We start from the raw sequence: 14,284 nt of genomic DNA on the forward strand, positions 1-14,284 counted from the left end.
TTGTTTCCTTGCAGATATTTCATTACTTAACTAGGCAACATCATCAGTGCTAATCTCGTTGAAATACTTGCAGAAACCATCAAGAATATGCATTTGTCCACAGATATGTTTGTGTAGCTTACTCTTTATTTCTGTATAGGACCATTGATTCTCTTTACCAAGAGTTGGTAGAAGAAGGAATATTAATAAGAAGTAAAAAAGTAAAACTCAGCGATTATGTTGGTAAAGTATAAACTTTATATGTTAGTACAGACTATGTATTTGTTTTGGGATTGCATTCATGCAATGTATTATTTTGGATTTAAGCATTTGTGACAGAATTGGTACTAGATAAATGAACTACAATACCAGTCATTTTAAATTCAGCTAAAAGTTACCGAGAATCAGCATCTTGGTGACATAGATTAAAATATAGATTAAAACAAATTCAGATGACCATCTCTTCAGGATTTTGGCTGCAGTTGACATATTTTAGTAAATTGTTCTTCCTGACAGTAGCAGCAGATCCAAAACAGAATTAATAGGCTGATACATTATTACTTAAATATTTGGTAATCTGTAATAATGATACAAAATTACAAAGGGAATTTTTAAAAATACTTACCAATAACTTGGCCAGCCCACTTCTATTAAATAGAAGTAGAAAAACTTGAAAAGCCCAGAGGAAGAGCACCAGGACAAACAGAACGTTCCTCACAGGTTGGTGAGTGATCTTTAAACATATCTAGAATCTAATTTGTCACATAGGGTAAGATTTACTTAGTTCTCTTGTATTGATGCAGCAACAATTGAATATTTCAACAAAGCATATTTCTGACTGAATGTAGAATAGATGATAGTAGGAACAGCACAAACATGCACACACACTCACATAGGTGTTCTGTACTTATTATTGTAGTGGCATTTCTGACAATGCTGTAGGTTTAGATGGCATTCCTATCTCCAAATTTTAAGTACAATAGTCTAAACATTAATGCTCATAAAAACTTTCCACACTTTGGACGAGAATTACAATTATAAACTTATTATTTAAGGTATGTTGAGTGCCTTCTGATTCTATAATTCATCACTATTGGTTGACACCTCAGTACTGAGCTCTTTCTCAAGTGAATAAGTAATTTATGTTGCATTTTAGTTGTGTTTCTGTGTTTTCTCATTTTATTTACATATGAACAGTATTAATGCACTGTGTTTTAGATTTTTTAAATTAGCATTCCATGATAAAATAGGGCCTCCAAATTTAATTCGAAAATGTAGTATGTTCAATCTTTTAAAGCTATAATGCCTTTCCACAGGATGGAAAGCAGTTATGTAATCCCAGGTAAGAACATAGCTTCTTTAAACAGTTGAAAGGATATGCCATGTTGGTGCTCCCATGTGCACCAAAATATATTTTCAGAAATCACAAATGAAACACAGCAGTCCCAATAGGCAATTTCAATTTATTGGTTATACTTATGGTTGCCTTGACAAGTCTCTGAATTTTATAGAAGGTCCCACATTTCATCTGAGATAAGAATAGTTCATACTACAGCTAGTCCTCACTTAACAACAGTAATTGGGATTGGGAGCTCCATTGCTATGTGATGTCAAATAAAATATAAAATAGCAGAATTGGAAAGGACCTTCTAGTCCTGCTTGAGCCCTATAATGTTCTGGATAAATGGGTGTCCAATCTCTTTTTGATAACTTGCAATGATGGAGCATCCACAACTTCTGGAGGCAGGCTGTTCTACTGATTGATTGCTCTCAATCTCAGGAAATTTCTTCTTAGTTTCTAAACGTAGTTTAGTTTAAAAATTTCTTCTGGCTGGAACCAGAAAATAGGTTCAAGACCCAGAAGGATCTCGACACACTTGAACATTAGGCAGGACAAGAAGCAGCAATGTATGGAAACTTGTTGTGGCCCAGCAGGAGCCGTTGGAGCTGCCGATGGACTCTGATAGCGAGGGACCCTATGAGTCGGCTCTGGAAGATGTGGAGGACACTAGGCAGGGTTCAGACTCCAAGTAGGGACCAGAGAGGCTGGTTGGCCACCAGGAGGCGCCTGAGGCATGGAGCAGTGGTGAAGATCAAAGGGAGTTTGTCCCTGACGTCAGGCACTGGAGCAGTGGTGAAGATCAAAGGGAGTTTGTCCCTGACGCCAGGCAAAGGAGGGCAGAGAAACGGAGGCAGCAGTTACAGAGACAGACTCATAAGAAGTACTTAAGCCCAGCTGGTTGTAGCTTGGCTCCTCCCAAGAGAGTATATAAGAAGAGACTTTGGGAGGAGACCTTTTGCAAGTCACAACCATTCATACCAAACTGGAGAAGCTCTTGTGTGTATTGTATCTCTTATCTGTGGGAGTCTGGGTCGCTGCCAACGTCTTGCCTGTGAATAATTACTGTGAATAAAGCATGGCTAACAGTAAGCTTGTGTCGGCGTTAGTCACCGGACGGAGGGGGGGTCAGAACAGAAACTAATCTAGGAAAAAACTAACCTAGAACTAAGGACAAATTTCCTGACAGTGAGAACTATTAACCAATGGAACAGCTTGCCTTCAGAATTTGTGGGTTCTCCATCACTGGAGGTTTTTAAGAAGAGATCGGACAGCCATTTGTCTATAATTGTATAGGGCAGGGGTTCCCAACCTCTGTGCCTTGGCCCACAACTGGACCATGGCCTATTCGGAATTGGGCCGCGTGAATGACTGGCCAGAGTGCACACATGCAGCTCAACTTGTGCAAGTGGTGGGTAATCAAGTACGTGCGTGCCAGCCCACCACTCATGTAAGTCGAGCTGTGCACATACCAACCTGCCACTTGTGCAGCCCAATTCCCCTCTCCACCCCACCCTACCCCCAGCCAGGCCACCAAGCCACAAAGGTTGGGTACCACTGATATAGGGTCTCCGGTTTATGCAATGGGTTGGATTAGAAGATCTCCAAGGTACCTTTCAACTCTGTTATTAAATATTCCTCATTCAGTGCCATCATAATCTTAAGTGGTTGCTGAATAAGTGGATCTTATGTAAGAACTACTGGAAAGTATTCTCCTCAAGAAACGGCCGGAGACAATATAACGCTAACCATTTATTAACGTAGCTGACAACGAACAAAGTAACGAACTTAACTGACAGCCTTTTATATGCGGTTGTCAAACTGTTAACCAATAGGAAGCGTCCCCAGCTTCCTCGAGCCTGCACACGCGCCAGCTTCAACGGCTTCCTTTTTTCCCCATTGATTGACAAGTCTTTCTCGAGACTTCAGAACGTAGCAACTACCTATATTATTTACAGTTGTTCATGGAAGTTTAGAATCTATGTCTATTTCTCACCCATGTTAAGAATGCATTCCAACTAAGGAACGGTTAGGATCGAAAATATTCTATTTATGTTCCCTAACAATTTCTACTTGTTTCTACTCAAGTAGACCACTGCTTAAGTATGAGCCAGCAGTGTGCTACAGCTGTCAAAAAAGCAAATGCAGCCCTAGTCTGCATTAACAGAGGGACAGCATCAAGATCATAAGACGTGACAATACACTTTTATACTGCAATAGTGAGGCCACATTTGGAATACTGCATCCAGTTCTGGTCACCACAATACAAAAAAGACACTGAACCCCTAGAAAGAGAGCAGAGAAGGGCAACAAAGATGATAAGGGCTCTGGAGGTTAAATCATGTTATGAATACTTGAGGGAGTTAGGTATGTCTAGCCTATCGAAGAGAAGGACTTTGCGTGACAGGATAGCTGTCTTCCAAAACTTGGGAGACATACAAGAGAAGATTAACTTATCAGAGGGCAGGACAAGTATGGGTGGAGGCTTGTTAAAGAGAGATCAAAACTAAAACCAAGGAGACAGTGAGAACAATTAATCAATGGAGCAACTTGCCTCTTGGAGTTGTGGGTGCTTCATTACTAGTAGCTTTCAAAAATGGATTGGACAGTTATTTGACTGGGATAATACAAGGTCTCCTTCCTTGAGCAGGGATTTGGACTGGATTCCTTCCAAATCTATGATTCAATTTCTATATTCTACTTTTTGAAACTAATCTTTTTGTATGGTGCATTTGTTTCTTCCTTGTAGGTGAATACAGCTATCTGGGGACTACACTTCGACAAGTAGATGTAGAACCAATGCCTTCTCTTACAGATGTGAAGCAACTTATAGTCCTGTATGGAATATTGCCATTAGGTAAGTTCATAGGAGAACTGGGCAAAAGGCAGAATACAATGCTTGGGTTCCTGACAGTTTCATATTTTTATTAGCTATGACGTTTGATTTATTTCTTCTGAAATAATTTTATACAGTTCTTATCTCTTAAAATATTTTCAGCTAAGATTAAAAAATGTCTAATTTTAAAAGCTTTAACTACAGCACCACTCTTTATAATTTTATTTCCATCATAACAGTTTGGCAGCTGCAGCATATACAAAAAAGCCATTTGGGGAAAACAACAAATTAAGTCTCCAATATTTAAATTAAATTTGAAGGAAGACCGAGATTTTAATGTATCTTTGATAAACCAGTTAACCTTTCCCCCTTTCTTTTTATTTATTTAGTTTTAAAAAAAGATACACTTCTAGAAGAGATAATATCAATAAATAGACAAAGAAAATTTCTCAAGTTATACAATTACGTTCAATATATCCTCAATTTATTATTATTATGTATTATTATTTATAAATACCAACTATGATTTATAAATACTTTGGAGAAGGCTTTAATACTGGGAAAGGTGGAAGGAAGAAGAGGAAAACCAGCATCAAGTTGGGTAGACTGAATTACAGTGGTGATGGGAGTGCTGTTGGAATTGCTTCCTAAAGGCTATGCACACCCCTTTTTTTGACAAAAAATGGACCATTTTTGGGAGGTCTGCAGAGTGCAAAAACTTTTTTTTAAATTTGCCTCTTCAAAATCTTGGTGCATCTTATGCTCCAGTGTGTCTTATACTCTGAAAAATGTGGTATGTCTCGAAGTTGCTGAAACCTCAGAGTCATACTGTAGAAGGCTGCGGTATAGGGTGAAACAAATGACTATATCTCCACAAGTATTGCATCGGCAAACATAACATTTAAAAATGTTCATTGGGGAAGTGTGTGCATGTTCACACCAAATTTCATCGAAATCCATGAGGGTTGAGTAGGACACTTTTCTGAAATCAGACCACTTGACATGGAATGACCCAGTCTCAGCAACTTTTTTATATTGTAACCAAAACCGAATGCAGTATTCCAAGTGTCAAACTTTCTTAAGTATTATCTCATTCCACAATCTGTTTAGACTTTAAAGAGGTGGCTTGAACGAAATTATTTTAGGATTCACTTCATTTAAACCAAAAAATACTAGTTTTTGCTGGGTCATTGTAAAGAAAAGGTTGAATTTTAATTATTTAGAAATTTTATATATATATATATATATATATATTTTAAAAAGCTTGCTGCGCCGAGGTGGCGCTGTGGTTAGGGTGCAGTACTGCAGGCCACTTCAGCTGACTGTTATCTGCAGTTCAGCGGTTCTAATCTCACCAGCTCAAGGTTGACTCAGCCTTCCATCCTTCCAAGGTGGGTGAAATGAGGACCCAGACTGTGGGGGCGATATGCTGACTCTGTAAACCGCTTAGAGAGGGCTGAAAGCCCTATGAAGCGGTATATAAGTCTAACTGCTATTGCTATCTCCAGCCTCGAAATGAAAGTTCTCTTTTGATCCATTCTGTTGCCAAGCCTTTGTCAGTCCCATTAGTTGGTTTTTCCCATCCAGCACTTAGACATTACAGTTTGAGCTATTAGAAAGAAGCTTTCTTTAAAAATATATTTTGAACAATTTTATCATTGTACTAATTTTATTCTCTAGGTTCTCAGTCTGTCCATGAGAAAGCTCCTCTAGTGAAAACCTTGCTCTTGGTTGGCCCTGTAGGAGTAGGGAAAAAAATGCTTATTCATGCTCTGTGCACGGAAACAGGAGCCAACCTGTTCAATTTATCTGCGGCAAATATTGCTGGTAAATATCCTGGCAAGGCTGGTCTTCAGTTGATGCTACATATGGTTTTTAAGGTAGGGTCCAGAAATATTTCATTATTATTTCCTACAATAATATTACCTACAATAATAATGTTCAGGATTTTAGTAGACAATAGATAATTTATTATGCACTACTATTTAATTATGATAATGAATAATTATAACAGTGAAAATCCAGACTATTAAAATAGTTTGTTAGCACCCTGTGTTTCCTGTCTTTCCAAAATATTTTTACATTAGTGTATACATTTTGAAATCTTCTTTTCTTTGACTGATTTAATCTTCAATCCTATAGACCTTGGGAAATAAAGATTTGTGGTTTTCCAGATGGTGAGAATATTTTGACCTCAGAAACCTTGTTTTGGCTCCTGTGGAAAACTGAGAATAGTTGCTTTTGTGCTGCTAACAAAAAAAATGAACTGCAAGACAGCCTCCGACAGTTCTGCAAACCAGTTACTAATCTATGCAAATTAAGAGCTAGGCTATGTTAATTGCACTCATTGGTTTCAGTGGAAGTAAATTATATAGGAAAAATAGGGAGGACAGAAAATAAACAAAAGTGAGGAGGGGAGTGCTTCCTTGCTTTTGTCTTGCTGGTTAGAACCTTGTAGAATTTAAAGAAAACTCCAGCATCAAATGACTTAGAAACAAGAGTTAGGATTAGCTATACAGGTAGTCCTTGTTTAACAACCACAATTATGACTGGCAACTTGATTGTTAGCAAACCACTTGCTAAGTGAAACTGCAATTTTGCTTATGATTTTATTTTGCTTCGCTATACAGACCTGCAAAGATTATAAATGGGACAATTCGCCACAAAATTATTTGTCATCGTTTTTTATCTCTGAATTGTCATTAAATGAAAGTCACTCAATGACTGTATAACTTTTATGATCTTCCATGTTCTTTTGTAAAATACATTGTATTAATAAACATGGATTTAAAATGTCCTTTGAGGGGACCACATTTTCAATGGGAAATCAGTGGACCAAAAAACCTTAAGAATTTAAAATCAATCTCTTAAATATTCTTCCCCTCACAAGATTACGCAATATTTCCCCAGCCAGGGATAGATGGAATTTTTGAGTTTTTGCTCACCAATCATTTTTCAAAATTGGTCAGTGCCTAAATTAATATTAAGCAGAAAATATGAGGTGGATAACACTGTTCAGTGACATTAACTGTACTCTATTATCCGCTGATGTAAGTTACTTAGAAACTTCTTAATGAATCATTTAAAAGTGCTTGATTAAATTATTAATTATAAATTATTAATTGGTTTGGTTTGGTTTATTAGATTTATATGCCGCCCTTCTCCCAAGGACTCAGGGCAGCGTACAACATTAAAAGAAACACATAATACAAAAGTTAAAAAAAATTAAATAGAATATCCCAAACAAACCCAATTAGAATTGACAATAACATTTTTTAAAAAATCGAATTAAAATTAACAATGATCAATAATTTATTTTGTTTTGTTCAGGCCAGGCTGGCTTGCTGGAAAAGCCAACTTTTTAGGGCGCGTCGGAAGGACCGGAGGTCGGGGATTATACGAAGCTCCGGGGGCAGCTCATTCCAGAGGGAAGGCGCTCCCACAGAGAAGGCTCTCCCCCTGGGGGTCACTAACCGACACTGTCTGGCTGACGGCATCCTGAGGAGGCCAACTCTGTGGGATTGCACTGGACGGTGGGAGGCTACCGGTGGTAGTAGATGGTCTCGCAGGTACCCTGGGCCTAAGCCATGGAACGCTTTAAAGGTCATAATTAGTACTTTGAATCGCACCCGGAAGACAACCGGCAACCAGTGCAGGCCGCCTAAAAGGGGTGTAACATGGGAGCACCTAGGTGCCCCCATGATAACTCATGCAGCCGCATTCTGGACCAGTTGAAGCCTCCGGGTGCTCTTCAAGGGCAGCCTCATGAAGAGAACGTTACAGTAGTCCAGGCGAGAAAGGACGAGGGCATGAGTGACTGTGCAGAGAGCATCCCGATCCAAGAAAGGGGGCAACTGACATACCAGGCGAAGCTGGTAAAAGGTCCCCTTGGTCACAGCCGTCAGGTGTTCTTCTAAACTAAGCCGCATATCCAGGAGGATGCCCAGATTGCGGGCCCTCTCTGTGGGAGCTAAAATTTCTCCCCCTGTCATCAAAGATGGAACAAGATGCACAAATCGGGATGACAGAAACCACAGCCACACAGTCTTAGAGGGATTGAGTTTGAGCCTGTTCCTCCCCATCCAGATTCGCACAGCCTCCAGGCTTTGGGATATCACGTCTAGGGGCATCGTTTGGGTGGTTTGGGGTAGAGATGAAAAGTTGGGTATCATCAGCATATTGATGATACTGTACCCCAAAACCACAGATGATCTCACTCAGTGGTTTCATATATATGTTGAACAGGAGGGGTGAGAGAACCGACCCCTGGGGCACCCCACAAGTGACGCGCCTCGGGGTCGATTCCTGCCCTCTAGTCAACACAAACTGCGACCAATCTGACAGGTAGGAGGAGAACCACCGTAAAACGGTGCCCCCCACTCCCAACCCCCTGAGTCGTCACAGTAGGATACCATGGTCGATGGTATCAAAAGCCACTGAGAGGTCTAATAGGACCAGGACAGAGGAGCAGCCCCTGTCCCGGGCCCGCCAGAGATCATCGACCAACGCGGCCAATGCTGTATCCGTGCTGCATCCGGGCCTGAAACCCGACTGAAACTGATCCAGGTAGACAGCTTCATCCAGGGACTGCGGAAGCTGATGTGCTACCGCACTCTCAACAACCTTCACTACAAAGAGAAGGTTGGAGACCGGACGACAGTTGGCTAAAAAAGCTGGGTCCGGGGAAGTCTTCTTAATGAGGGGCCTCACCACCGCCTCCTTCAAGGCGGTGGGAAAGAACCCCTCTCTCAACGAAGCGTTGGTAATCGCCTGGAGCCAGCCTCGTGTCACCTCCTGGGAAGCCGAGACTAACCAAGAGCCACACGGGTCCAGCACACAAGTGGCAGCACTGAGTCTCCCCATAATCCTGTCCATGCTCTCGGAGGTCACAGGGTCAAACTCATCCCAGATGGTCTCTACAAGATTCATCCCCGTCGACTCACCCGAATTTACCCAGTCAGAGTCCAAGCCTGTCGGGATCTGAGCGATTTTATTCTGCAGATACTGAACAAATTCTTCAGTCCTACCCTTCAAGGGGTCTTTCCCAGCTCCTTGGTTAAGTAAGGAGCGGGTCACCCTAAACAGGGCGGCTGGGCAGTTATCTACGGACACGATAAGAGCGGAAAAATGTTGCTGTTTTGCCGCTTTTATCTCCACTAAGTAGGATTTAATATGAATTCTTATTAGTGTTCAATAAGATTTGGACCGGCTGGCCCTCCAACCACTCTCTAGGCATCTTTTCTGGCGTTTCATCTCCCAGAGCTCCTTGGTAAACCAGGGAGCTACCCGGGATCGACACCGGGTCAGAGGCCGCAATGGCACAGCACGATCCAAAGCCCCAGTGGCCGCCCTATCCCAGGCTTCCACTAGGGCTTAGGTCGAGTTGTGAGCAAGGGATATAATTTTATCTTCTTCTATATGTTGGCCCTTGAAGTAGATTTCCTCTCCGTTTAATTCCTCTTTCTGTATTCCATTCTTTCCATTTTCAGGAACAAACCAAATACCATAGATATCAGCAGGTTTGGTCTCTTTATATTCATTTTCCACTTCGGTGTTTTGAGTTTCAATCACCCCATTTTGCATTTGATGAACATTTTCAATTTTTTCGTCATATTTTCTTGTTATGTGTTCTACGTATTCTAATTGTTTCTCTTCTTTATTTAATAATTTCTGCAGTTCTGAAAGTATATCTTGCAAAGTCAAGACCTCTATTTTTTCTGGGTATTGTGTCATTCTTGACAAACACAGCAACCTTAGCTTAAAAGATTTCTCCTCTCTGATCAAATTTCAGAGGGACATCTGTGCGTTCTTTTATCAGTGTGTAGCCAAAACAAAGCCTTGGGGCGCCAAGTCAGCAATCCGTGACAGAAAAGAAAAGAAGAAACGTTCCGTTTTGAATATTCAAAGCGTATTCTACTACTATTAAGAGCGTAAACACTCTTAAAGAGTTTCTTTTTGTATATAGCCACAGGGATAAAGAGGAAGACTTTAATCTGTAAATTACAGAGAGTCACAAAGAGAGAAGAAGAAAACTTAATCCATCCATTTCAAAAGGCTTGCATAGATTCGATCCATGTAAATAACATTTAAAAAGTAAGATAACCACTGTCCAAAACCATTCCAAATTTAGTTCCGCCGCTTGATTCTTCTATTCTTTAATTTAAATTAGTTGTTAAGTTTTTGTAGGCAGATTCTTTTTTAAAGCAATAAAAATTCCTCACCAGCTGGAAACACTTTCTCTTTCCTTCCGTTTTGGGCTGTCCCGACTTTGTCAACGTTGTGGCTGGAATTTTTGTCACCGGCTTGAAGATCTTCCCTTGCTTCTTTTGAGGATTTTGTGATATCCCTGAGATCAGCAAGACATAATCTTCCTCTTCACCGTTTAGGCCCGTTGGGACCCCCCAGTGGCAAAAGTATTGGCTGTGGTCTTAGAGCGTTGAAACCACACAACTATCTCATCGCGACATTGGCTCGTCCCTCCATAATTTTGATTATTAGCGGGGAAATGTTATGATATAGGATATAGTCAAATAAAGGAGGGATAATGATGACAACATGTATGTATGTATGCATGTATGTATGGCTACAATATAAGGATTCTGGATGAAAATTGCAAAAAGTGATCTCGGAAGGAGGATTAGAAAAGTCTGTTATTAAATATTATGGATGTTTAACTAGAACAGGACATAAGGATTCGGTGTTATTGGAGGATTTTAGAAATATTAAATGAAACCCCAGTATGTGGTTATGTATTAAATCTAGGTATATTTTACGATGAAGGGTGTTTAAACATCTATAGTCAAATGAAAATGGAGGTACAAGGGTAACATGTATAAATATTTGAGTTAAAATACTTGAGTTAATATGAATTATGTTTGATGACTCTGGAAGAGATGCACAAAAACCTTTTGTAACCAACTGATACACTTTCTACAGTATGTAAGGAAGGAAGATTTTATGCGTTGTGTTTGTTTTGAAAAAAATATTAAAAAAAGATAGTTTCAAGATTTAGAAGGATCTCAACACACTTGAACATTGGGTCCTATCTAACAGAATAAAATTAAATGCAGAGAAAAATAAGGTTTTACATTTAGACAAGAAATACCAAATGTACAGGTATAGAATAGGTATAACCTGGCTCTAAAACAGTAACCGTGAGAGTGATCTTGGAGTCCTAGTTAGCAATCACTTAAATATAAGCCAGCAGTGTGCTGCTGCTGCTACCAAAACAACCAATGCAATCCTAGGTTGTATTAACAGGGATAGAATCAAGACCACATGAAATGTTAGTATTGTTTTATAATGCATTATTAAGAACACACTTGAAATATTGCATCCAGTTTTGGTTGCCACAATATAAAAAAAAATGTTGAGTGTCAGATCCCTAAAAGTGATACTGCCATTCAATTGGGAGGGGAGGGGGGCTTGGAGTAGATTTATTAGCAGTGCCTGTGACAACTGATATTTTACAACTGGTTTCCTGGCACCAAAGTGAGATCCCCTCACCTTTTGGGGGAATATTTATGATGGCTATGTGGGAGGGTTCACTTTAATGTCTAACGGAAGATAGCCATGGTAATGTATGTTTATTCAGTTCTCAGGGCAGTTGGCAAAGGAAACCTCTTCACACTTATATATTGTCTAAAATCTGCATTCTAACTAACAGGAGGGGTCTCTACTGCCTTAATTCTACTTCCATTGCTGAAGGGGATTCAGACATTGCTTTGAATTCAGTGGTTGCCATTCTACTTAATGAAAGGTTCCTTTTGAAATACTCAGTTTCAAGAGTCTTTATTTTCTTAAGTTAGGAGAGGAACCCTTATATAAAGCAACATCTCTGCAAAACAGTCAGCCCGGAGAAGCAATTTTTGCTCTACCGAGGGGACCCTACAAACTATGTCTAAGCACAACAGTGAGTAGGGGGAAGCTGAATGCTCAAGGGAGACATCAACCCCCCCCCCAAGCGGAGACCTGCTCCATGTACCCTGTCGGAGAAGATGAGGTGAACCTGGAGGATCCCAAAAAGCCCCACTAGTCAATCGGTATCAGGATGAAAGATGGCTGGGATGGGAGGACTAGAGGAGAACCCTCATCCGTGGTAACCAAAAACTAGGGTGGAAATTGGAGCTAGAAGCCCCCTCTGATCAGGAGGAGCTAAATGAAGCCTCGTTGAGAGAGGATCATCTGAAGAGACAGGTAACCCAGTTGGTGATGGAGATTTTGGGAAATCTCAATATCCGGGGGAGCTGGAACAGCAGCCAAGAAGCATTGGAAGGGCAGCAGCCACGGATGATGCCGGGGGGCTAACACCCCTCCAGGCCCTGCTGATCCAACAGATGGCACAGCAGCAACAGCAGGGGACCTAGCAAACTCTCCCCCCCCAGTTGGTGCGTGGATTGGGGCCCTCTCCCAAACAAACACAAAACCTGCAATTAGAAAGAAAAAACCCCTTCCTTGGGGTGAAGTTTGATGGGAACCCGAAAAAATTAGGATTGTTTGTGGCACATGTGCTCACATACATACAAGAATACGGGCATGATTTTCAAACCCAAGGATCCTGAGTGTGAGTGGTTACCCTAGCCCTGGAAGGAGCTGCTGCCAGATGGATGGTGACCCTATGTGATGCTGATGCACCAGAACTGCGGGTCTTCGACCGTTTCATGATGGCCCTGCGATGACGTTTTGAGGACCCCCTTGCAGACTGCAAAGCGCTCGACTGCATTAAAGTTGTGAAGCAGGGACGGCGGCCAGTGGCAGAGTATACCGAAAATTCCAAGATCTGGCATATCGTGTGAACTGGCCAGATGATATCCTGGTAAGCTGGTTCAAGGATGGGCTGAGTGATGACCTGTACAATGCCTGTTTGGCCCGAGGTGCACTGAATCACCTACATGAGTGGTATCTGCTGAGTAACAGGCTGAGATAGATATGGCCAGAAACTAGTACCAAGTGGGATGAGTGTGGAAGAAATCCCTACCCCAATGGAAGCAAGAACCTTTCAAACTGCAAGCCGTATTTTCTCCGAAACCCTCAGCCTGTTTCAAGTGTGGAAAGGAGGGGCACCGAGCTGTAGAATGTCATTCTAAAACACCCACTCAGAAACCAGAGCGCCTGTCGGGGGAAACCTATGAAACATGGCCAGTGCAAGAAGGAGAGTTCCCTGAGGAGCAGTGAGATTATAGTTTCCAACCCCTCCCCTCTTTGAGGAGGAAACTCCAGCTTCTCAGCAGGAGGATCCAAACTCATCCAGAAGTGATCCAGAGGATGAACCACTGGTAAGCAAACCAATTAAACTGCTTAGCCTCCCCCTAAAACTGTTTATCCCCAACTGGGAGACAGGGATAAAAATCTCCACTCAGGGTGCACCCACTGTTTAATCAGCCCAACCCTGGTAAGGAAATTGAGGATTAATGTAAGGAAGCTGAAAAGCCCCATAGCTTTTTGCCAACTAGATGGGTCAATAGCGGGGGGGGGGGGAGAGGGCAGCTTCATTTGCCACTGAGCCTCTACAGATAGGCATCGGGAGCCATGAAGAAATACTTACATTTATAGTGGTGACTGGCATGGAATTGCTGCTAGTTTTGCACCTTGCATGGCTGAAAAAATGGAACCCCAAAATTAATTGGAAGCAAGGCACCATAAAAGTTCAGATGCATGTGGCTTTTGCTGAGAATCCACACAAAGAAACTGAGGGGGCAGAGCATCAAGAAACAGCAATGCCTGCTTACACTATGCCACCCCAGGGCATACCCCAAAAATACAAAGACTTGGCTGAAGTTTTTAGCGAAAAAGCTGACAAGCTCCCACCCTCCCACCGCTCCACTGACTGTGCGATAGAAATCCTACCCGGTGCCAAACTCCCTAAACCCAAGATATATAGCATGTCCCCAAAGGAGCTAGAAAACTGAGGGTATTCATTGAGAAAAACCTAGCAAGGGATTTCATTGAGCCAGCCTGACCAAAAATCGCAGTCCCAGTATTATTTAGAGGGAGAAAAAAGATGGCTCTAAACATCTCTGTAGATTTTAGAAACTTAAATCCGATCAGTGTAGAGAACATGTACCTCTCCCCCTTATGAAAGACATGCTAGCAAACCTCCCTAAAGGGAAAAAAATGTCAAAGCTGGATTT

General features: G+C 41.4%; 1 protein-coding gene across 1 annotated transcript in view; it reads left to right on the plus strand.

Annotated features, from left to right (window-relative positions):
- IQCA1 (IQ motif containing with AAA domain 1) overlaps positions 1-14,284 on the plus strand; it is a 156,617-nt gene that overhangs the window by 77,945 nt on the left and 64,388 nt on the right. The window contains exons 13-15 of the mRNA XM_032213062.1: positions 140-222; positions 4,068-4,175; positions 5,835-6,034. Coding sequence (XP_032068953.1) covers positions 140-222; positions 4,068-4,175; positions 5,835-6,034 — 391 coding nt within the window. The remainder of the gene's footprint in view (positions 1-139; positions 223-4,067; positions 4,176-5,834; positions 6,035-14,284) is intronic.

Source organism: Thamnophis elegans, chromosome 3 (genome assembly GCF_009769535.1).
Source record: "Thamnophis elegans isolate rThaEle1 chromosome 3, rThaEle1.pri, whole genome shotgun sequence".
Taxonomy (NCBI): Eukaryota; Metazoa; Chordata; class Lepidosauria; order Squamata; family Colubridae; genus Thamnophis; species Thamnophis elegans.